Genomic DNA, 25,576 nt, shown 5'->3' with positions numbered 1-25,576 from the left:
GGAGGAGAGAACTTCCACTTTGACTATGACCTTGTGTAAATAAGATTGGAGTTGGTGAAATCAAAAAGCTTCCATATCATTGGCAACTCATGACAAGAGCCAAGGGTGATTACTGATGCCATAAATGGGAGTGTCAATTGTTAAGTCAACAACAGGAGTCACTGTGCACTTACTCTCTATGTAGTATCTCTGTCCTTAATGTGCTGTACATTGTGATTTAATGCTATAACTAGTACTCATACAGTACTTTACACTTCGTGTTTCTGTGTAGGTGCAAACTGTTGAAATCTTTACTTCATATATACTAAATTGATATTCTGCATATAAAGATAATTGAAAATGAATTTTGGTGAATGGAATGGGAGAATATTTGGGAGATAAGAGGGTTGTGGGTAGGAGAGGAGTTATGGGGAGGGAAAATCCACTGTAATCCAAAAGCTACACTTTGGAAATTTATATTTATTCAATAAAAGTAAAAGAAAAATCCAATCCAGTAAGAACTCCCTATGGTATGCAATTCTGTTAAACAAGTACCCTCACTGCTTGATATGATTATATTTTCCATAGCCTTGTCCAATTTTAGAGGAATTTTTTAAAGAGTTATTTATTTATTTGAAAGTCAGGGCTACACAGAGGGAACTGGAGAGGAAGAGATAAATAAAGTTCTTCCATCCATTGGTTCACTCCCATTTGATTGCAAAGGCTGGAGCTGATCTGATCTGAATCCAGGAGTCAGGAGCTTATTAAGGATCTCCCACATGGGTGCAGGGGCCCAAGGACTTGGGCAATCCTCCATTTTCTTTTTTAAAAAAATAGTTTATGTATTTATTTAACTTTGACATAGAGTTACAGACAGTAAGAGGGAGAGACAGAGAGAAAGGTCTTCCATTGCTGGTTCATTCCCCAAATGGCTGCAGTGGCTGAAGCTGTGCTGATCAGAAGTCAGGAGCCAGGAGCTTTTTCTGGGTCTCCCACTTTGGTGTAGGGGCCCAAGCACTTCATCTATATTCTACTACTTTCCCTGGCCTTTTCAGAGAGCTGGAATGGAAGAGGATCAGCTGGGACACCAACCAGCACCCATATTGGATGCTGGCACCACAGGTGGAGAATTAACCTACCATGCCACAGGGTCAGCCTCTGAAGTATTTTCAAGTGAAGAGATCAGTGACAATTCGTACATTTGAAAGCTCGGTCAAGTTTCACCTCTGTCATTTTGATTGATGCCATTGTTTACAATTCTTCTAGCTCACGCAGCTGAAGAATAAAATCTTTTTAAGGAATATGTGTTGTGGGGCAGCTAAGGGGAAGTATGCTCTCCTGTCTGATGGGTTCAGAGGTAGGCTGTCCATTGAGGCCCAAGACCAGTTTTTGGGTCTCCTGCCAGATACAATCTCTCCTCTGAGGTGAAAAGTGTCTGAAGAAGCTGCTGGCAGTTATCCCAATCTCTCAAGAGGAGAGATTAGAACCTGTGGTTTTTCTGAGAAAGAAGGGTTTTGCTGTTGCCAATTAAAGAGATCACTAGTGAATAAGGGAATATAGATAATGCAGGGGGTCCTGCCCTCCCTGAATGGGGAGGTAACATGACATAAAGGGAAGACTGGAACCTCTGGCAGCTCTGGGTAAAGATAATACCTCATCCCACTCTGTGTGTGCAGAGGACTAATGAGGCCAGTCATCTCCAGACCCTGTCAACAGAGGACTCACTGAGGTCCTCAGAGTTACTGGTGTTGACAGGCCCTCAGGGGACATTGGAGTGGAAGAGTCAGGGGCACTTATAGTCATAGGCATAATTCCAAACTGGGGAGTGTCTAGGACATCTGAATCCTCTGGAAGACTTGGAATGACTGAAGGGGGTGACTTATCCTTCCCTTGGGCCACCAAAACACTCTTTCCTTTTGATGACCTTATCTGTTTCTTTAGGTTGGTTTTTAGCCATGTTGGGGGGCGTCTATGAGAAAATCCATCCAGACCCCAATATACGGGGCCTGGGCAGGATGATCTGGCTTCCCAAAAATCACCCATTGAAACTGTAAAACTATAAAGAGGTAAGTGGTTCTTTCCGGTGGCCACCCAACATTACAGATTGGCCACTCCTGCTCACAAAAAAGGTGGACATTAAGAGCATTTATTTAATATCCAAAAGATACAATCGCACACTTTTTGACTTCCTCAAAGTCTTTCAGGAAGAAACCCAATGAGGGATCAGCTGGAAGAGAAGATCCCTGTCCCATCTCCTAAATGAGTAAAACACTGAGCACACAAGGCACAACAGTGAATGAACAGATAAAGATGAATCCTATACAAATTAGGTTGAACCAAAACCAGAAAACCAAAACCAGAGGTCTGAGATGACGTCTAAAACTCAGACCTGGTTCTGGAAGTAGTGCTGTGTCCAGCCTTCCAACAATCCCTGATAGGTCAACTCACAGACCAGAAACCAGAAGAAATCAATAATGATTTCTACTCACCAGGGAGATACCAGACAATTCCTTTGATTTAAATTTAGTGAAGACTCTGAGAAACTGTGCTGAAGTGTCAGAAGTCAGCCCAGGGCTGAGGAACATCTCTCAGGGGCCAACCCTGAACTTCCTCATTGGGCTATGGGAGTACAGGGGAGAAATGTATGTTATTGCTTTTTCAAGCTTTCCTTAGGTATAGTATACAAATTTAGCACATTACATGCATATATTTTGATGACTTTGGACATTGAACACATCATAATATCAGTACCATAATGAAAGAAGTAGGCATCCATAGGAACCAAAAATCCCCATAGGCTGGGTGGTAAAAATACCACCTTAAGTGTGAAAATGATCATTTGGATAGAATTAAGTGTTAAAGTGATCATATAAATAGGATCAAGTGTCTGTTAATAATAATAGAATTTAAAAGTAGAGACTGTTCCAACATGGGAAGCAGTCCACACAGCAGACTCATTAAATTATAATCACATTAAGCAGCACTCTGACCTCAGAATCAGCCCTCAAGGCATTCTGGTCTGGCTAAAAAGTCCACAAGAACATATCTGTCATGGAAAGCCAAGACACTTCGAAAAAATATGTCCTACATGAAGCACCTCGGTGTGTGAAACCCCAGGGGAAAAAAGGGGTCTTCAAAAAATAAGGTACTTTTCTCTGAAGGGAAGAAAGAAATTTTGCTTATGGTCTTCAAAAGTATTCCATAGGGCCAGCACTGTAGCATAGTGTGCAAAGCCACCACCTGTAGTCCTGGCATCAATATGGGCACCAATTCAAGTCCTGGCTTCTCCATGTCCTATCCAGCTCTCTGTGCACTGAATTTATATCCTGCTACTTTGCCACACTCTTCTATGAGTTCTAAGAGTCTCTTAGTAGAGTTCTTTGGATCCCCTAAATAATCATATCATCTGCAAAGAGGGATAGTTTGACTTCTTTCTTCCCAAGTTGTATCCCTTTAACTTTTTTTTTCTTGCCTAATAGCTCTGGCTAAAACTTCCATTACTATATTGAATAGCAATGGTGAGAGCCGGCATCGCTGTCTGGTGCCAGATCTCAGTGGAAAGGCTTCCAACTTTTCCCCATTCAATATGGTGCTGGCTGGGGGTTTTTCACAAGTTGCCCTGATTGTGTTGAGGAATGCTCCTAATATACCCAATTTGCTTCTAAGATCAATCCCATTCACAATAGATACAAAGACAAACCAATACCTTGGAATAAACTTAACCCAGGATGTCAAAGATCTCTATGATAATTACCTTCAAGAAAGAAATAGAAGAGGATACCAAAAAAATGGAAAAATCTTCCATGATCATGGATTGGAAGAATCAACATCATCAAAATGTCCATTCTCCCAAAAGCAATTTATACATTCAATGCGATACTAATCAAAATGCAAAGACATTCTTCTCAGATCTGGAAAAAGTGATGCTGAAATTCATATGGAGGCACCGAAGACCTTGAATAGCTAAAGCAATCTTGTGCAAGAAAAACAAAGCTAGAGGCTTCACAATACCAGATTTCAGGACATATTACAGGGCAGTTATAATCAAAACATGGTACTGGTACAGAAACAGAGGGATAGACCAATGGAACAGAATTGAAACACCAGAAATCAATCCAAACACCTAGAGCCAACTCATATTTGATCAAGGATCTAAAACCAATTCCTGGAGCAAGGACAGTCTATTCAATAAATGGTGCTGGGAAAACTGCATTTCCACGTGCAGAAGCATGAAGCATGACCCCAAAATTACACCTTACACAAAAATCCACTCAACATGGATTAAAGACCTAAATCTATGACATGACACCATCAAATTTTTAGAGAACATCAGAGAAATCCTCCAAGATACAGGCACAGGCAAAAATTTCTTGGAAAGGACCCCAGAGGCACAGGAAGTCAAAGCCAGAATTAACATTTGGGATTGCATCAAATTGAGAAGTTTCTGTACTGCAAAAGAAACAGTCAGGAAAGTGAAGAGGCAGCCAACATAATGGGAAAAAATATTTGCAAATTATGCAACTGATAAAGGATTAATAACCAGAATCCACAAAGAGATCAAGAAACTCCACAACAACAAAACAAACAACCCACTTAAGAGATGGCCCAACGACCTCAATAGACATTTTTCAAAAGAGGAAATCCGGGCTGGTGCCGTGGCTCAATAGGCTAATCCTCCACCTGTGGCACCAGCACCCAGGGTTCTAGTCCCAGTCAGGGCACTGGAATCTGTCCCGGTTGCTCCTCTTCCAGTCCAGCTCTCTGCTGTTGCCCGGGAGTGAAGTAGAGTATGGCCCAGCTATTTGGGCCCTGCACCCGCATGGGAGACCAGGAGGATGCACCTGGCTCCTGGCTTCAGGTCAGTGCAGTGCGGCGGCCACAGCACACTGGCCACAGTACCCATTGGGGGTGAACCAACGGAAAAAGGAAGACCTTTCTCTCTCTGTCTCTTTCTCTCACTGTCCACTCTGCCTGTAAAAAAAAAAAAAAAAAAAAAAGAGGAAATCCAAATGGCCAACAGACACATGAAAAATGTTCAGGATCACTGGCCATCAGTGAAATGCGAATCAAAACGACAGTGAGGCTTCACCTCACCCCTGTTACAATAACTTACATACAGAAATCAACTAACAGCAGATGCTGGCAAGGATGTGGGATAAAGGGGCACTAACTCACTGTTGGTGGGAATACAAACTGGTAAAGCCACTATGGAAGTCAATCTGGAGATTCTTCACAAACCTGAATATAGCCCTACCATATGACCCAGCCATCCCTCTCCTTGGAATTTACCCAAAATAAAATAAATTGGCAAATAAAGGAGCTGTCTGCACCTCAATGTTTATTGCAGCTCAATTCACAATAGCTAAGACATGGAATGAACCTAAATGCCCATCAACAGAAGACTGGAAAATGAAATTATGGGATATGTACCCTATAGAATACTATATAGCAATAAAAAATGAAATCCAGTCATTTGCAAAAAAATGGAGAAATCTGGAAAACATCATGCTAAGTGAATAAGTCAGTCCCAAACGGACAAATATGATATGTTCTCCCTGATTGGTGACAATTAATTGAGCACCTAAAAGGTAAACTGTTGAAGTGAAATGGACACCATGAGAAACAATGACTTTATTAGCCCTTGTCCTGACTGTTGAGGAACAACCTACTATTTTATTCCTTTTAATATTTTTTTTGTTCTACCTAATACCATTGGTTGAACTCTTTAATTAATACAAAATTATTCTTAGGTGTTTAATTTCACTGAAAATAGACTCCTGTTAAATATAAGAATGTGAATAAGAGAGGTAGGAGATGTACAGTTAGACACATGCTCACTCGGACATACCGCTAATGGTAAAGCTGAAACATGTCAGGGGATTCCAAGTCAATCCCATCAAGGTGGCATGTTCCAATGCCATGTTACTCATCAAAGTGTTCAAAGTTCATAATTGATCATAATGATAGGATTAAGTGTCAAATGGATCACATAAACAAGACTAGTGTCTGCTAATAATAACTGAAAGAATTAAAAAGGAGAGAAAGATCCAACATGGAAAGCAGGATACACAGTAGACTCATAGAATGGCAGATGTCATAAATGTCATAAATAAGAGTGTCAATTGTTAAATCAACAACAGGGGCCACTGTGTACTTACTCCCCATGTAGGATCTCTGTCCTTAATGTTTTTCCTTTGTAAATTTATGGTAAAACTGGTATTAAAATGTACTTTATACTTTGTATGTCTGTTTCGGTACAATCTGTTGAAATCTTTGCTTAGTGTATATTAAGTTGATCTTCTGTATATAAAGATTGAAAATGAATCTTAATGAAGAATGGGGGGCAGGTGCTGTGGCACAGAGGGTAAACACCCTAGCCTGAAGCACTGGTGTCTCATATGGGCACCTGTTTGAGACCCAGCTGCTCCACTTATGATCCAGCTCTCTGCTAAGGCCTGTGAAAGAAGTAAAAGATGGCCTAAGTCCATAAGCCCCTGCACCTGCATGAGACCTTGAGGAAGCTCCTGCCTCCTGGCTTTGGATTGGCATAGCTCTGGCTGTTGTGGACATTGGAGCATGAACCATCAGATGGAAGACCTCTCTCTCTCTCTCTGCCTCTCCTCTCTCTGTTGTGTAACTCTGACTCACAAATAAGTAAGTCTTTCAAAAAATGAAGAATGAAATGGGAAAAAGATTAGGAGATGGAATGGTTTGCAGGTGGGAGGGTGGTTATGGAGGGAAAATTGCTATAATCCAAAAGTTGTTCTTTTGAAGTTTATATTTATTAAATAAAAGTTTTCCAAAAAAGCTAATGAATAGAGATGGAAGTCGTACAGAAAGAGGCAGTGACCCAAATGCATCTATATAAATACCAAAAGTGTTCCTTCATATATTCTAAAACCTTAGGTATATATGATTTGAATAATTATCATACTATGGTACACCCTAATTCAAGAGATTATGATTGACACAGTCATCCTTTGTAGATACCATACATATTTGCCTTTGTCACTTTTATTCCATTCAACCCCTCTCTGTGGAGGATCTCAGGCAAGGCCATTATTTCATGCTGTGTTGCCAGAGTGGGACAATCCTAGGGAATTTTTCAAGTGTTTTCCATAACAACAGGGGTTGAATTCCTAATGCATAGTTAGTTCCTAAGTAGTGGAACCCTCATACCCCAGATTCAGAATCTTAGAAATGGTTTAAACATGAACCATGTACATGTGACTATATGTGTTCATGTCAACAATGTGATATCATTCATTTCTCTGTTGGCCTATATATTTTTGAGTAGTTACCCCAAGTATTGTGCCTACAATATGCTATCATTAGAATATTTTATATAGAATTTAAAGTTCCAGCTCAGATAAGGATGACAGCTTGCTAAAAATATTATTATCCATACATGTTCCCTGAATCATTGCCATGTTAGAGAGATGTTGGATGAAGTCCAGGAAGCATAAGGCTCAGCTGTCAACCTCCACAAATTCTAGACCCTCCATCTCTCAATTACATGGTGGCCCTTGGAAGTCAGGCCCCTTCCCCACCACTACTGCTACCGTTCTATCAAAGATTCCTCTAGAATTCTATAAAAAATCACATTCTTACCCACTACCTACATGACCCCTTTTTTTCCTGATCTAATGAAATTGTCAAGCATTGGTCTTCTGTTTTATGATATGTTATTTATTCAATTTCTAATTCTTCCTGCACTAAGTACTCTTCACATTTCTTTTTAGGTTGGTGTGTGAGTCTTGTAGAATGGAGGCCTATATGTGAATGAGTGTAATTGGTTGCTACCAGATTTCTCATAGGTAATTGGTACAACCTTGAAGGGCATGATCATGATGGGGAAACTAAACTCAATAAATTTAAGCAAGGAAGTAGAAGATATACAAACTAAGATCTTCATAAGATAAACGGATGTGCACACAAATAAATGCAAAGAAATATGGTATTCATGTATTATAAGTATTAATAGCCTTAAAATATACATAATATGAAAAGGCATATAATAACTTAGTTCAAATCATGTCAAAATCCCCATGTCATTTTTCACAGAAGTAGAAAAGAACAAAGGTTACCAAGGCTGGGAGTTTCAATGCTCAGAAGTTAGAAAAATAAAATTTCATTTAGACAAGACCAATGAGTTCAAGTGATGTGTTGCGCATCATGGGGAGCCTGGGAACAGCATGCAGTTTACTTGCAAAATGTCTGAGGCAGTTGACTTTAATGTGGTTAACCCAAAAAATTGAAGATGATGAGAGGATGTGAGGTAAATACATGGCAAAGAGCTGGATGAACTGATTCACAATGTGCACAGATATCAACTCATTCACTTGGAACCATAAGTCTAGACGATTTAAAGTTAACAATTAAAAACAGGTAAGAAGATTATTAATTAAAAAGGTAGAGGAAACAGCACTCTAGCCTCAGAATCAGCCCTTAAGGCACACAGATCTGGCTGAAAAGCCCATGAGAGTATTACAGGCATGGAAAGCCAAAACACTCTGGCAAACAAACAAACAAACAAACAAAAAAAAAAACAAACAAACAAACCTACATGAAAGATCTCTGCGAGTGAGATCCCAGTGAAAAGAACAGGTCATCAAAGAAGGAGGTACCTTTCTCTGAAGGGAGGAGAGAACCTCCACTTTGACTACGACCTTGTCTAAATATGATCAGAGTTGGAGAACTCAAAAGGCTTCCATAGCCTTGGCGACTCATGACTGGAGCATAGGGAGATTACTGATGCCATAGACAGGAGTGTCAATTGGTAAAGTCAACAACAGGAGTCACTGTGCACTTACCCCTCATGTGGGATCTCTGTCCTTAATGTGCTGTACATTGTGATTTAATGCTATAACTAGTACTCAAACAGTATTTTCACTTTGTGTTTCTATGTGGGTGCAAACTGTTGAAATCTTTACTTAATATATGCTAAATTGATCTTCTGGATATAAAGAGAATTGAAAATGTATCTTGATGTGAATGGAAGCAGGGAGAGAGAGGGAAAGGGGTGGTTTGGGGGTGGGAGGGAAGTTATGGGGGGAAGCCATTGTAATCATAAGCTGTACTTTGGAAATTCATATTCATTAAATAAAAGTTTAAAAAAAGGTAGAGGAATATTGTTTAGAATGTTTCCTGTAAAAAGTGAGAGAAAATAGCCTGAGAAATCCATGTTTGATACAGAACAGAATTCCTTTCACTTGTCACATGGAAACCATACCAATGCTAAAGGCTTGTTAAATGGGGAGAACCTCAGGGAGGTGGGTAACTGGATAAATTGTGTGGAGGGGTATACATGGTGAAAGAATTGGTCCCCTTTTCTGAATATGCCCGTTCATTCTTAATCATGAAGCCAATGTTCCCAGCAGCGTTCTGTAGACTTGAGATTGATGTTAGATACAGCAATGAAGAGACTGGGTGGGGAGCACAGAGTCATCAATGATAGACATCAGCCCTTGACTTCTTTCCAACTCATATGTGGAATTATGCAACTAGATATTTTGTTGATCCTAGCATCGACTCTTTCTAAACTTGCCAAACACACCAAGAAGTCCCCTGGAGTAACACTTAACACTTTGTACACAGTCCAATCATTCAGTGGTCCCCAGTGCTTTGTTGGACCATGATGAAATCATACAAGGAGGAGAGGAAAGAGAGTCCAAAACATGTTTTTCCAACATGTTTTCCCCAATAATGGAGGGTGACAGGTGCAGGGCCCCAGGGCTGGGTGATCCCTTGAGTTACTGTGTGGGACACAGTGAAGCAATGAAAAGGCTGAGCTGCAAGTGCTGTGCTGATCACATGGACACCAAGGGCAATGTCTCACTGCATGGACTTCCTTAGAAATAACTCCCTGTAGTTGCTAGTTGTGCCCCTTTCTGATTCACTAGACTTGAAGACAGCGATACTGGGATTCGGCAGTGCCCTGCACAGAGAGCAATTCTCTGCAGGGGATTGAGCCTGCTGACACCTGCCAGCTCCTTGTTCCCTAACCTCAGCTGATGTTCTGGGCTTCATCTCTGCATTGTGAAAACACTGGCAAGATGTTGTCTGTGAGCCTTCTGTGCCTACTCCTGCATACTATACACACTTTACAGGGCATGACTCACAGGGAATGCCATCATTACCTTAAGCCAAGTATCAACCAAGACGGAGACCTGATCTTGGGTGGCTTTTTCCCTCTCTACTATCCAGAAACAGAAACTGAAAAGGTCCAGATATCTTTTTTACATCGTCCCCAGTATAAAACTGTTGTTTCGTGGTAAGTTCAAGATTGTGCATATGTGTTAAGTCTGGTTATTCTTGAATGTGAGTGTATGTTACTATGTCTGTGTTTAATACTTTCTGAGAATGCTGGAAGGTATGCAGAAAGTGGCATAAATGCCAATAAAGAAAGGCATAGGTTCCCTCCACTCTTGTTCCTTCCACACATTCCTGTTCATTTTTCCATTTGTTTCTTAGTCTTTCAGGGACAGAGCAGTGACATCAATAGAAATGTGCCCACTCCATGTAGCCCTGGACATCTTGGGATGAGTCAAAATGTGGGGACTCCAGATCCCATCCCACCTGCATGCATGGAGTGGGCACAGGTGTCCTGAGACACTGAGACCCTGGTCTGGGGTCAGCGTTAGGATTAAGAGGTCATTCTGAGTGTCAGTGCTGACAAGAGCATTGTTGAAATGCACTTGATAGTGAATCAATGTGTGTCTGAGATGTGCCACCATAAACAGACTGTGACAGACTGTGTCTCACCACATGTCAATAACTTAGCCCCAACAGACTGCAGGCATTAAGTCTCTGAAAGTCACAAGGAGAAAGGGGTTTGTCTTCCCCAATTCTTTCGCTTGGATCCTGATGGTTCTCCAGGAATCACACAGAAAATTCTGGGCTTGACGTACCTGTGCAGCATGTGTTTTAGTAACTTTTAACATGGATGTCTGAAGAGGATTAGAAACAAACATCCTGTCTCTGCACCCTTGTTGATGGTGACAGTGGAGTGTATTTCTGACTCACTGCAGAGAACCACATGCTCATGTGTTCAGAAGAGGGTGAGGCAGAGAGCTGTTGGTTTAAATGGTGTGTGTCTGGCTTTTCCATGCTTTTTGGAATTCAAAGCTTATCCACTCAGCAGATTGCCATGCAGTGTGGGCAACTGATAATGGGCCTGGCAACCTCTGAGGCACAGTGTTACCATGTAATCTCTCATCTCAGGGACACTGGGAGACAGTGAGGACCTGTCTTGTTCATGATCTCAGGGTGAGGTCAGCCCACGCCAAAAAGAGGAGGACAGGCTTTGCCCTGCCTTCTGTTCCCCAGGTAGAAAAGTGTCTGGTCACCCTTGTTTGTGCAGACATGCCAGCCTTCATGTGCTTGTCACACTCTAAAATAAAATTATGTATGCTTTAGTCTCCTTTAGTTAATATGGGCCAGATGATTAATTCTTTGCGGACTTTGGCTTCAAGCTCCAGCTTCAATACAATGACTGAACTCCCTTAAAGCTGATGGAAGATGTGTTGTTATTTGCATAAAAGGAGTTATTTTATGTGCAGATCCCACACTTGTTTACCCAGTGTTTGGCCTTTAATTTGGCATTCATTTTGTGTGACTGTATGTAATACTCTAATGATCAATTTCATTTAATAAGCTGCATATTTCTCTGAGATGATTGGGGTACATCATTGAATAATGAGATAAAGTCTTTTATCAAGATTTTTAAAAGAGTTACCAACTCATTGCTGATAAACCTGTTAATGTTCATCACCCACTCACAAATCCCCATAGTCCTTTTCAGTGTCTCTACATTTTTCATTCTTTCTCTCCTAGTCCATACCACCCATCTGTCTTGTGTGTCTGAAGATCAGTCTGTTATAGCCCCTCCATGTGAACTGATTCATACCCCTTGTGGTCTTTTGTGACTAACATCTTGCAGTGCACCATGTTTTCCTATTTTATCCATGTTGTGGCTTGCAACAGCATTTAGTATACTTTTCTCAAAATATCTTAATATCTAGGTCTGCTTTGGTGTCAGACACTCCTGTTTACTTAAAATAATAACTCTGCATGCCAGGTTCTGTACTTAACAACTCACAACTTTGCATTCAGGAAAAAAAAAGAATTAAGCTAGTCAACTTTCAGCTGATAGCACATGCTGTAAATAACCCAGGGTGAATGCAGTATGCCCTTCACAATGAAAAATTCTATTACTAAGACTAAATGTGTAAAAGAAAAAAAAGTTTATTCAATGGTTTGAATTTATTATTCAAATAAATAAATTTAAGCTATGGACACATGACAGTAGCATGATTTCTGTGCCAGGTTGACTTCATTTTTAACAAGTAAGTCCTCGACATATCTGAAAATCTCCTTGGATTAAGTGTGTCTAGAATACTGACTTTTACCTGGAGGACAAAATTAAATTTTAAACTCCACATATAAGAACAACATGCACAACACTGTCTGACCCAATAAATACTGTTCAGCTAAAAATAAAGCACTGTCAATTAGAAACTTTTTGAATGTGTTTATAATATTGAGGATAAGGATAAATGACAAACTCTTAATTAAGCCCAAAACAGAAACATAATATCCAATGCAAAGTAACTAAAGGAATGATTGGATGAATATATTGAGTCCCAGGTAACTTATTAACATGTATGACTTTTCTTAGCTTTCAAATTATGGAAGCAATGTAATAAGTTATAAAAGTTCAAAAGAATTCCAAGGGAAGAAGAAAAAAGAAATCCATAGTGAGGAAATAGACCATCTACTCTCTCATAAAATGTGAGAGTTCCTAAATTCTCAGAAATCCTATTTTCACTTAAGATATATGTTGTGATTATAGAGTAAATTGAGATTATGTTATATCAAAGATTAAATGAAAAAAGAGAAAGGAAGGAGGGATAATTGAGGGAGGGACATATGGTTATCCTCTTAGAATATCTATGAAATATATGAAATCTTTGTATTAATAACAATTTTAAGAACATATATAGAAAACAGGAGGCAACATGCAAGTGTAAAATATGAAATGACAAATGTGAATTCAATAAAGAAAAAATAAATGGAAACTAAGCAATCATCAGCCATTATCTGACAGATTTCAGGAGTCAAATGTTTACATTCAAGGAAAACAAAATGTTAAATCTGATTTGAGCAAAGCAAAATATTAGAGTAGAAAATTAAAGTGAGGACTAGGGAAAAACAGCTCAGGTGGCCCTGAGAATGTTCTAAAATTTTGGACAACAGATGAGTCAGGTGGTATTCAGGCTACTCCAGAAATTACTGAAAACAGAAATGCTTGCTCCTGGGTGTTGTCCTTAGGTTGAACACATCAAAGATTCCCTAGAGGGTTCATGAAGGTGAGAGTGATCATAGACATGGTTTGCTTCAGAGGAGTCCAAGGACCTTGCCAGGATCTTCTAGAGCCCTTGGAACCTCCCTCACACCTCCTCCATGTGCAAGAGCTGTGGCACAACTGAGTGGAAGCCTGAGTCTGACTATTGCTGCTTCAGGGCATGGCTGTGTTGTTGCTCTGAATTCCATGCTCTGAACCTTCTCCCTGATGCTGCCCCTCTTTTTAGGTGGCTGTGGAAGAACTACCAATACGTGCTGGCCTTCCGCTTTGCCATCCAGGAGATCAATAAGGACCCCCAGCTACTCCCCAACCTGACCCTGGGTTTCAAATTCTTCAATGCCTTTGCCAGTGAACAGTATACCTTATTGAGCTTAGTGTATTGGTTGGCTGGGATGAATCTGGCTTTTCCTAACTACAGCTGCCATAAACAAGGAAGACATGTTGCCATCATTGCTGGAACCACATCAGCATTGTCCATTGAATTTGGAACACTTTTGGAGCTCTACAAAACCCCACAGGTAAATGAGTTGTGAATTTGGAGAACAATAGTTGAATCTCCTCCAACACCATTCTCTCACCTCTGAAAAATGGAAATGGGGCAGCCGAGTGTACATATTCCACCATGGTATAGGAGAGATCCCATGGATTTTTCAGGGACATGAGATTATTAACAGGGGAAGGATAAGGAATAAAGGCAAATAGCAGGGTATGTTGACCATATTCCTTTTTTTTTTTTAACAGGCAGAGTGGACAGTGAGAGAGACAGAGAGAAAGGTCTTCCTTTGCCGTTGGTTCACCCTCCAATGGCTGCTGCAGCCAGTGCACTGCGGCCGGCGCACCGCACTGATCTGATGGCAGGAGCAAGGTGCTTATCCTGGTCTCCCATGGGGTGCAGGGCCCAAGCACTTGGGCCATCCTCCACTGCACTCCCTGGCCACAGCAGAGAGCTAGCCTGGAAGAGGGGCAACTGGGACAGAATCTGGTGCCCCAACCGGGACTAGAACCCAGTGTGCTGGTGCTGCAAGGTGGAGGATTAGCCTAGTGAGCCGCGGCGCCGGCTGACCATATTCTTAATATTCCTGTCTAGGGCCTGTGTAACCATCTCCCACCTGCTGGAAGCATTGACTATCTAATAGTCTCACCTCTATGCCTCATAAAAAATGTCCACAGCACATAGACATGCCCCATCCTAGGACAGCACTGTCTCAGGTGGCACCCAGAGATCTAGGACTAATGGATATGGGGATCTACCTCTTGGTTCTCTTTGGGAAAACACTGAGTGTAACAGTGAAAAATTATTTTTAAAAAGACTTCTATATTTGTTTATCTAAATGGCAAAGCAATGGAGAAAGAAGGAAAGGCACATACACATACACACAGAGGTGGGGTGGATCTCCTATTCCACAGGGTCACTCCCCAAACTCCCACAACACCTAGATCTGAGCCAGCCAGCAGCCAGCAGCCAGCAGCCAGCAGCCAGCAGCCAGCAGCCACTATCTCCTTCCAGTTATACCACATGGTAGAAAGGGGCCTAGTACTTGTGTAACACATTGCTGAATCCTCAGGCACATTGGCAGGCAAGTAGATCGGAAGCATATTAGCCAGGACTTGAACTGACAATTTAAAATTGGATGCTGGTATCATCATTGATAGGCTCACACACAGTGCCACAAGGCTGGCTCCACCATGGAGTGTTGAGACTCATATCCAGTTATACTGGAGCTCAACCAATCATGTTTTCAATCCTAATTAGTCACAAGCACACAGATTGATTTTTTTCACATTCTCAGTGGCCATGCCATATACAACTCTACATATCAAACATGTGGACATTGAATCAAATCTTCAGGAGACAGCGAAGCAGCCAGTCAGACAAGGGGCTCCAATATAACCAGCTCTGCTGGTTTGCTCACCAAATGTCTGTCATGATGTTGGGCTGAGTCTGCCAGAGCAGATGTGTAGAACCAGGAAGTCATTCCACATGAATTCCATGACCCAATGACTTGAGACATTATCACTTCCTCCCTAGGTCTGCACCAGTATCTAAAAAATACTTCCCCAGGGACACACTACACAAGAAAATGTGCCTGCCAAACATAGGCCACATGGTGAGCAGAAGTTTCTGTTTTGGAAAAATTATTTTGCCCCAAATCAAAGAGTGTTGGTAATTGTATTCTTGGAGACAATGCAGGATTCCTGTGGTAATCCGTGTACACCAAATACCAAGAGATCAACACAGTAGAGATTTCTGTCTAAAGTTATCTACCATGGAGAAGGTGGCTCTGCTCCACCAGTCACCCTGGGCAAGGATGTGGGAAAGACCACTGGCTGGGTGAAGCAGCATCCAAAGTTTCTTATTCCTCAGTCCCCACTGCAGGACATGAAGAGCATACAGAAACTGACAGATTTTCTTTAAAGCTAAGGATGAGGAGTCACATGTATTAACCTAAAGTAATGTGCATGTGAAGCATGGTCTTCTCTGTGGTCAATATAGCAAGATTTTTCATCTCACTGCACTTTTTCTTTTCACACAATAGTAACCTACTTAAAGCTCACCTTGGGGAGATTTTTTTTCACTCACTTCCAAGTGAGATAAGACAAATCTCACAAAAATGTGATCATGTTTTTCTTTGCTTTCAGCTCACCTATGGCCCTTTTGATCCCATGCTAAATGATAAGGACCAGTTTCCCTCACTCTATCAGATGGCCACCAGTGACAGCTCTTTGGGCCATGGAATGATCTCCTTGTTGCTGCATTTTGGCTGGATGTGGGTGGCTCTCTTTGTGTCTGATGACATGAAGGGAGAGCAGTTCCTTCAGTACTTTGAAGCAGAGATGCTCAAGAAAAGTGTCTGTGTGGCCTTTACAGTGAAGCTCCCTGTCACAAAGAAGTTGTATGGGGATAGTGATCTCACTTTCATGAGTAGCATCAGAGCTTCATCTGCAAATGTGCATATACTCTATGGTGATGTAAGAGGTCTCATCATTGTGGATATTTCAGTGAGGTCCTTTTTAACCATGGGGAAGGTGTGGATCTTGACATCAAAGTGGGATCTTGTTATGTCTGAGACAAACCACATGTTGCACTCTCTACATGGAGGCTTCTCATTTTCACCCCACAAGGAAGAAATCCCTGGCCTCAAACATTTTGTCAAGATGGCAAACCCTTCCCACTACCCAGAAGACTTTTACTTTAGTAAATTATGGCTTTTCCATCTGGACTGCTCACTTGCAGGGTCATTTTGTGGACGTATTGGAACCTGCTCACGAAATACTTCCTTAGAGTTTCTTCCAGGACATATTGACCTGTTGACCATATCTGACTCCAGCTATTTAGTCTACAATGCTGTCTACACAGTGGCTCATGTCCTCCATAAAATGCTTTTGGAGAAAGTAGAAATGGGATCTCCAGGAGAAGCAGCCCAGCCCATGATTCTTCCCTGGCAGGTAAACCTCCCTTAGAACAGAACAAGCACTGGCCACTTGATGGAATCTAAAGATGTTTTATTGAGGTACAGCATCATGACCCTGCTTTTCATCTCAAGTTCAGAGAGATTAGGTACAAAAGAATATGGGCTCTTTCTTTTGGTTAGTGGTATATCTGTGATTGTTGGCTTTGGCTGGAAATTTCAGTCACTGTAGATTTTGAATGTTTACGTTCTAATCAGAAATCATATTAGAAAAGTTTCTAATGCTGGCTGAAATACTGTAAAGTATACAATGAAACACATGAGTAAACAACAGATAAAAAGTTGTCATTCCCTAACATTCTTTGGAATTTATATAAAGCCAAAAAAGACATATTGACCAATTATTTTTCATTTCTATTCATTTTTCATTTGTAAAATTTAACAATTTTGGCATCCTGCTACGTGTACATCACATGTAGATATTTATATATATTCATATATACAGCTTTTTCTTGGAATAGGACTATTAATTTAAAAAGGTGAGGGATTAATGACAATGTTCCTAATAAAGGGAAATTAGGGTATATATCATATACATGGTATGCTTCATGGAAACAACATGCACGGTGTTTGTACTCTGTATATTAACTTGAACAAATCAGAAAAACACCTGATGTTTCTTTCCTGGGCCTGCAGTATCTCACTCAGCATAGTGATCTTCAATTCCATGTATTTTGTTGCAAATATTGATCAAATCTATAATTGATTAATTATATATAATATAAGTTAATTATATACATTATGTAATTATATAATATAGTACACAATTAATTATTATATCAATAATTAACTATTATATAATTGATTTTAGATCAATAATTAATTATCGATTAATAAATTGATCTATAATTCTGTATAATCTGTGGCTTCAGCCCTTAATGACATAAGATACTTTTTGTGAAAATAGAAATGGATTTCACATAATATCCTAAACATGATAGGAAATGGATGGGAAATAAAGCATGTTAGACCAATTGTCCTTACAAACTCTGCAGCAATCAGGGAGCATGGACTGTAGTCCCATTTCTTATACATGAGACTACTGAGGATGCACGTAAGCACAGGATATGCCCTCTGGATTACAAATGAATCTGTCTGGGTTTTAACCCTAGCTTACATAATCCATTCCCTATATATAGAATGTATTTAGGAACTTCTGTTTGTGTATGCAAAGGACAAATACATTCATAAATTTGCAGAATAAATTAAATAAGTGTGATATGTAGAAAAGGTAAAATGTATATGCAAAAATTAACATGAGAAAGTTTACTTCATAAATTAATTATATTTTACTCATAAGAAGCATATTTTATAATCCACATGATTAGAGTCAAACCTTGGTAAAGAAAATGAATTTTTCAAGAAGGCTTCCATAGATATAATTTTGAATTATTTGTGAATTTTGTCCTCTACATTACTTAAAAATTAAGTGAAAACTGTTTAAAAAATAAGAACTTAAGCCGGCGCCGTGGCTCAATAGGCTAATCCTCCACCTTGTGGCGCCGGCACACCGGGTTCTAGTCCCGGTTGGGGCGCCGGATTCTGTCCCGGTTGCCCCTCTTCCAGGCCAGCTCTCTGCTATGGCCAGGGAGTGCAGTGGAGGATGGCCCAGGTGCTTGGGCCCTGCACCCCATGGGAGACCAGGAAAAGCACCTGGATCCTGGCTCCTGCCATCGGATCAGCGCGGTGCGCCGGCTGCAGTGGCGGCCACTGGAGGGTGAACCAACGGCAAAGGAAGACCTTTCTCTCTGTCTCTCTCTCTCACTGTCCACTCTGCCTGTCAAAAATAAAAAAAAAAATTAAAAAAATTAAAAAAAAAAAATAAGAACTTAGTTGTATCCCATAGCAGGTGTGTTGTGATCTAGAAGGTCCAAGGTTAACACATACTATATAAAACATAATAAGCTTTCAAAGATTTGAAATTTTGCCTTTAGTCATACCATACTTCCTGATATGTCAAAGATAGTCACAGTCATCACAATAAGTGACCCAAAACCAAAGAAAGGAAGAACACCATGTTGTACCACATTCAACCTGTGTTAAGGTATACCTTATAAGGTATAAGACATATTGCTGATATATGTAATGTACATAATGTACATATTTATAAATATGGACCTCTGAGGTGTTACCAGTTGTCTTGAGTCTCTTGATGGAAAATATCTTATGAAACAATCATGCATAAATCTCTAATTTTTCCCCAACCAAAATACACTAATCATCAACTATATTTTGAACCTTATGAAGAACTTATGTAGATGCACACTTGTGATATATCACAACACCTATCAAGTTATTTCAGTAGCCATCTATGTGGTTCCAAACTAGTAACAGTAAAGTTAGATTCCACAAAGCCCCAACCAATCTTTCATGACCAAGGCTGCAATAGAGCCTATGCTCCAGTCAACCTCTGGACCAAAAACTATAGCTTTCTGATTGGGGACAATCACTCTTTGATGTTTTGTTGAGGGAGCAGAGGAGTACCTGACCCAGGAGATGTTTAACCATCCAAAGAAAACTAATGTTCTACCAAATGGAAAATCTGAATGCAGAAGACAAGAAAGAGGGCTTGTTTAGAGCATCTGACTTCCAACAACTAATTTGGATGTGCTCTGTATTTCAATTATATCTGTCCTCCAGCTCCATCCATTTCTTAGGAAAATCCAATTTACAAACAGCGCTGGAGAAGATGTATCCTTCCATGAAACAAGAAACCACATGGTGCATTACTATATCCAGAACGTTGTGAATTTTCCTAGTGGTCTGCGTTTGCTTATTAAAATTGGAGAGTTTTCCTCCAAGAATCCACATGAACAAAGCTTACTTATCAATGAAGAGATGATAGAATGGCCTGTTGCATTCAAAGTGGTATGATTCTCTTTTGACAAGGAATACCCATAGAGAGATCCGTGAGTAGTCTTGTGAGGAGATTAAGTGTGAAATGATCAGGTTCCTTTGTAATCCTTGGGAATCAGGGTCAGTGAAACAGGAGTGGTAATAGTTGAAATACTGAAATGGATGTCTAGGTATTGACCACAGGTACAGGAGGAGGGGATATAGTTGTGACTTTCAATTGAAGACCAAGGTGTTATGTAGTGAGGAGGGCTCTACTGACATCCTTCACGGTGGCTGATAATAAACCAAACCATGATCATGCTTCTCTTTTTCCTTCAGACTCCTCGATCTGTGTGTAGCCAGAGCTGTGGTCCTGGATTCAGGAAAATGTCACAGGAAGGAAGACCTATCTGCTGCTATACTTGTGTTTTGTGTCCCGAGAGAGAAATTGCCAATCAGACAGGTAGAAAATTTCCAATCCATAATTTATGGTCCTAATTAATTCTCCACAAAAGGGAAACCAAAGAGTTTCAGTAGGACCCAGTGAATTTTTAGTGCATCATTTTTTCTATGCACATATGTACTTGTTAATTCAATATATCAACTTATGATCACTACAGCTATTTCTTTATGTTTAAGCTGTTGTCTGGTGGTGCTCATTCTAGAAAGTCAACTTTAGCACTGATGCCAAAAGACATCACAACACATTAGATGAGTCATCATCTGAGATTTGCGGGTGGAACCTGCTATATTGCAGCTGAGAAATTCAGGAAGTATAATAATCAAGACTTTCTATTGGTGCCTGTAGATCATGAAACCAATTCATCTTTACAAACACATGATAAGCACAGAGCAAGCGCTTGTATGTCATCGTGAAAATACCATATTCCTTCCTGCACTTTCATTAATCTTGTGCATGGTATTAAGGATGTCTAATTAGTACCACAGTTACATTTAGATTTCTAGAATTTATTAAAGGAAAGATTCAAGGTGAAGTATGAATATCACATCCTGCTATAATATATAGTTTGGCATACTCATTAAAAATGTTTGAACAAGACAAACATAAAAAGAATTACCTATCAAACAAAATGTACCGAGAATGTAAAAACTATGCAAGGTCTCATTGAGAAATAATTTCTTTTTTTCAATATATTAGAAATAGACCTAGTAATGATTTGATTACCTCCAAAAGAGCATCTCAATTCCCATTGTGTTAGCAGTAGCAACCATCTGGCTTTATTCATTTCCTAGAGGAAATATATAGTTTTGGACATGGAGAAGATAACAGAACAGAGTTAACCTATGCTTTTTTTTTTAACAAAAATTCAATAACAAGTAAAAAAGAATTAAAAAAAAAACTAATTCTGGAAACATGTTGTAAAACAATACTTGCTTGTATGTGCAAATACTGTGTAAAGTATCTGAGATTGAAGACAGAGCCTCTGGAGACCCCAAGAGCAGGAATGAGTACTTCAAGATAAGAAATCCAGAAAGATTTACTCTAAATTACATTGGGATCTTGTATGATTGAAGAAGTATCATCTACAAAACCTAAATCAAAACCTTATGACAAGTATAGCCAGACCCCAATATCATCATCTGTATTTTTTATGATTTATTTATTTATTTGAAAATCAAATTGACACAGAGAAAAGGAGAGGCAGAGAGAGAGAGAGAGAGAGAGAGAGAGAGAGAGAGTCTTCCATCTGTCGGTTCACTCTCCATTTGGCCCCTATAGCCAGGGTGGCACTGATCCAAAGCCAGGATCCAGGAGCTTCTTCTGGGTCTCTCATGTGGATGCAGGGGCCCAACCAAGGACTTGGGCCACTCTCTATTGCTTCCCCAGGCCATAACCAAGTGCTGGATTGGAAGTGGAGCAGCCAGGACTTGAACTGGGGCCCATATGGGATGCTGGCATTGCAGGAGGCAGCTTTACCTGCTATGCCACAGCGCCGGAGCCCATCTTCTGTATTTAACTAAAACAGAGATATGTCCATTCATTGACTTGTCTCTATGACTTATTTCTTGCCGTACTGGCACTGAAATGTTATTTCAAGAGAGACAACATGGTGTTCAGAGCTGACGTTTTTCCCCACCATCCACAAGAACAATGGGGTAACAAGCCATGATTTCATGAAAATGAGTTGAAAAGTTCAAAAAATACAAAATAAAAAATTACTCAGAGTTTCTACGATTATTTTAAAATTTAATATGTATAAGTGAAATGGACACTTTGTTTTGGTTATTGTTTATAGCCTTTGCCTCCATTCCCACTGAACTATAGTCATTAATTTTTACTTGTTGAATTCTTGATTTAGTGGAGTTTTAAGCCTTTGACTATAATGTAAATTAAAAATATGCTATTTCAAAAAATAAAAAGGAAGAAATGAAGGAAGGAATTAAGAAAAAAGAAGAAAAGAAGAAAGGAAAAGAGAAAAAAGAAAGGAAAGGAGGGAGGGATGGAGGAAGGTAGAGGTGAGGTGGAGAAAAGGAAGTATCTTAAAATGGTACCAATGAATGGAATGTTAGCTCTTTTGCTTTTATTAATATCATACTAACATGAGAATTGGTGAGAATTATGTTATAGTAATTATCATGCAATTGTTGTGACCCAGAGAATGTAATATATTAATAAATTCATTTTGAAATTAATTTATACTATGTACTAACTTGAAAAATATCTAATTTCTCAATCAATAACTTGATAAATTATCAATTGCACTCAAATTTCTTTATTTATAAAAAACACCTCTGTTCAAATCCAAATGTTGCTTACTTGATAAAATGCACCTCAAGTTTACATTAAAATTGAAACAAGGTTCCCAAGGAAATAAAAATATAAAATGAGAAAAGACATTTTCTGCAGATATCAAGTAGTATGCAGTCAGGAAATGCTAGCAATTGGAGTATTGATGATGGTAAGTTTATCTTGCGAGGTTTGGGTTATTTATTTCTGTGTCTGAAGCATGGAGATACAGGATGTGACATGAGGCTGACTTAGGAGATAGTACAGACAAAGGCTGGAAAGCATCCATGCTCGTGGGAACAGCACTGTGTCACAGGATGAGTTAACTGAGCCCCCATCTCCTGAAGGTGTTGTTTGAATGAGTTTATTCCAATCTGCCGATGGGCATGCTCCCTGGTCAGCAATGCAGAAACCTGATTGGGTGTGCCCTGGTATACATCACAAGCTCCCACTGGCATTGCAGAGTTGACCATTTTTGACAATAGGAAAAAATTCAAAATTTCTGCAAAGTAAAAATTCAGTATTTCTCCTTCATCAGATGCAAAGCAGTGCATGCAGTGTTCAGACGATGAGTACCCAAACCAGGAAAGAAGTCGCTGCCTCCCTAAACTGGTGACCTTCTTAGCCTTTGAAGAATCCCTGGGGATGGCTCTGGCCTGCATGGCTCTGTGCTTCTCTGTCCTCACAGCTGCGGTCCTCTGGGTCTTTGTGAAGCACCGAGACACTCCCATTGTCAAGGCCAATAACAGGACCCTCAGCTACATCCTGCTTATCACCCTCCTCCTGTGCTTCCTCTGCTCCTTACTCTTCCTTGGCCGTCCCAACACAGCCACCTGCCTCCTGCAACAAATAGCATTTGGCCTTGTGTTCACAGTGGCTCTTTCCACTGTGCTGGCCAAGACCATCACTGTGATTCTGGCCTTCAAGGTTACAAAACCTGGAAGAACAATGAGGAGATTGCTGGTATCAGGCGTATATAACTCTGTTATTCCCATCTGCTCCTTGATCCAACTGGCTCTCTGTGGCATCTGGTTGGGAACCTACCCTCCTTTTATTGAGTTAGATACACACTCTGAGCTTGACCACATCATCCTGGTGTGCAACAAGGGCTCGGCCACTGCCTTCTACTGTGTCCTGGGATACCTGGGCTCCTTGGCCCTGGTGAGCTTCACTGTAGCTTTCCTAGCCAGGAATCTGCCTGACACCTTCAATGAAGCCAAGTTCCTGACATTCAGCATGCTGGTGTTCTGCAGTGTCTGGGTGACCTTCCTGCCTGTCTACCACAGCATCAAGGGGAAGGTCATGGTGGCCGTGGAGGTCTTCTCTATCTTGGCCTCCAGTGCAGGGCTCCTAGGCTGCATCTTTTTTCCCAAGTGCTATGTTATTCTTATTAGACCTGAGAAGAACACTTTGAAAGGCTTAAAGAAAAAAGCAAGTTCTAAAGGATTCTAAATTTTTTCCACTTGTTTTATTATCATATATTTAGAGTTTAGTACCAAGAATCCACTCTGAAATAGCATTCCAGAAATATGGGGGAACTAAAATTGATTTTTCCTTTAAAAACTTATTGTATTGGACATTATCCTAGCATTCTGAGTGCATGGCATAAATTTCTACCTTTGGCTTTGGCTCCTGACATGGACGTCTGACTCCTGGGGACCCTGGAAGGAAGGGTTGAATCTTCATGTTAACTTGGTCCTGGCCACCTATTTGAAAAACTAGGGTCTGACTGCCTGTTGTTGGTTGTAGCCTCAGTCCAGGACAGGCATGGGGTTGTGTTTCTCTCCCTCTCAGAGTTAGTAATGGATTTTAGAGAAAAATTTTATATTGAGTAAAAATAAATTATGATGTAAATTTTCATCCAGGCTACAACGACAATGTTATTTTATATTAAAAGGCTATCCCTGAAATGGTGGAGACTGAATTAATTTATATTTTTTATCAATGTACAGACAATGTAATTGTTCATATTTGCTAAGACATCTAATTATACAAGCTTTATGTTCTGTTTGCCCTGGCTATTGAGTGCTTGACATCTCTTTGTTGACATTGTCATTTAAGTGAGATTCCTTTTCCAGACACGGGAGGTGCTTGGTCATACAGTGTTCCTCTGTAGAGATATTGTGTTGCCCAAAATATCTTAATAAATTCTCATTGTTGAGCTATTTTGAAATGATGTCTTTATCAAACATATATGGAATATTCATTTAAACATGGCACCGAATCATTAACTGTATGTTCTTTCATCAATATATTGGTTTTTGTTTTTGTCTTTGTTTTAAGTTTTATTTTTTCACTTGCACATGCGACACAATGTTGCTTTTATTAATGTGAAATTCTCATAGCTAAGATGAACCAATTTTAAACTGGATAAGTCAAAAGCATTTAAGTACATGCATATTCATATTGAACATTCAGATTGTGCATAGTATGTTCACACATTCGTCAATAGTCTTCTCTAAGTGGATTGAAGACATTTTCATCACCCTATAAAAATTTCTTTATGCAATAAGAAGTCAGTTTCAAACTCATATCATGCAAGAAATCATCTTCTTTAGTTTCTCTGAGCTTACCTTTTCTGAATAATTCTGATCAATATGTAGCATAGGAGTCTGGCTTCAAACCCATCCACATTGCAGCAGGCATCATTTATTTCTTTTTCAAACTGTATAACTTTCCATCTTACAGATTTTTATCATTCTGTTTTACAATTTTATTGATTCATTTTATTGCTCAACCTAGTAATATTTTATTTGTTATTTTGAGATAGTATAGTTTTAGTTTGCATTTGACTCAAAGGCTTAATGCTGCACTAAATAAAGTGCTCAACAAATACCAAGAAAGAAGACCATAGTTCTGCAGGAATATAGGCAGGGGATATAAATGATAATCCAATGAAAAATGTTCAACTTCTCTTATATATAGCAAATTTTAAAATAACTTTTGAACATTCATGCTATGGTAGTGTGCAGTGGAAGTTTTCTGGCACATAACAAACCTTCCCAGGCAGATGAATCAATTAATTCACAAGCTTTTATTGGGATTCCGCTCCTGGGCAAGGTTTCCCAGCCCCAACAGAGCGTCAGAGGTTGGAAGGGCTCCTTTTATAGATATAGGGCATAGAGGTTAAAGGTTGAGGCAGGTCTGATCCTCGTGGGTTGACCTTTAGGCAACCGG

General features: G+C 39.8%; 1 protein-coding gene across 1 annotated transcript; it reads left to right on the top strand.

Annotated features, from left to right (window-relative positions):
- The first annotated feature begins 13,737 nt into the window (after window positions 1-13,737).
- On the top strand, window positions 13,738-23,851 carry LOC138847808 (vomeronasal type-2 receptor 116-like). The gene is made up of 7 exons (XM_089315549.1): window positions 13,738-13,863; window positions 15,986-16,372; window positions 16,469-16,541; window positions 16,629-16,792; window positions 19,456-19,683; window positions 19,990-20,113; window positions 22,938-23,851. Exons 1-7 carry the CDS (start codon window positions 13,738-13,740, stop codon window positions 23,849-23,851), a joined length of 2,016 nt encoding a protein of 671 aa, XP_089171675.1.
- Window positions 23,852-25,576: the final 1,725 nt, after the last annotated feature.

This window comes from Oryctolagus cuniculus, chromosome 16, assembly GCF_051225735.1.
Source record: "Oryctolagus cuniculus isolate XC-2025 breed Fujian yellow rabbit chromosome 16, ASM5122573v1, whole genome shotgun sequence".
Lineage (NCBI taxonomy): Eukaryota > Metazoa > Chordata > Mammalia > Lagomorpha > Leporidae > Oryctolagus > Oryctolagus cuniculus.
This window is presented reverse-complemented; position numbering and strand designations above follow the sequence as displayed.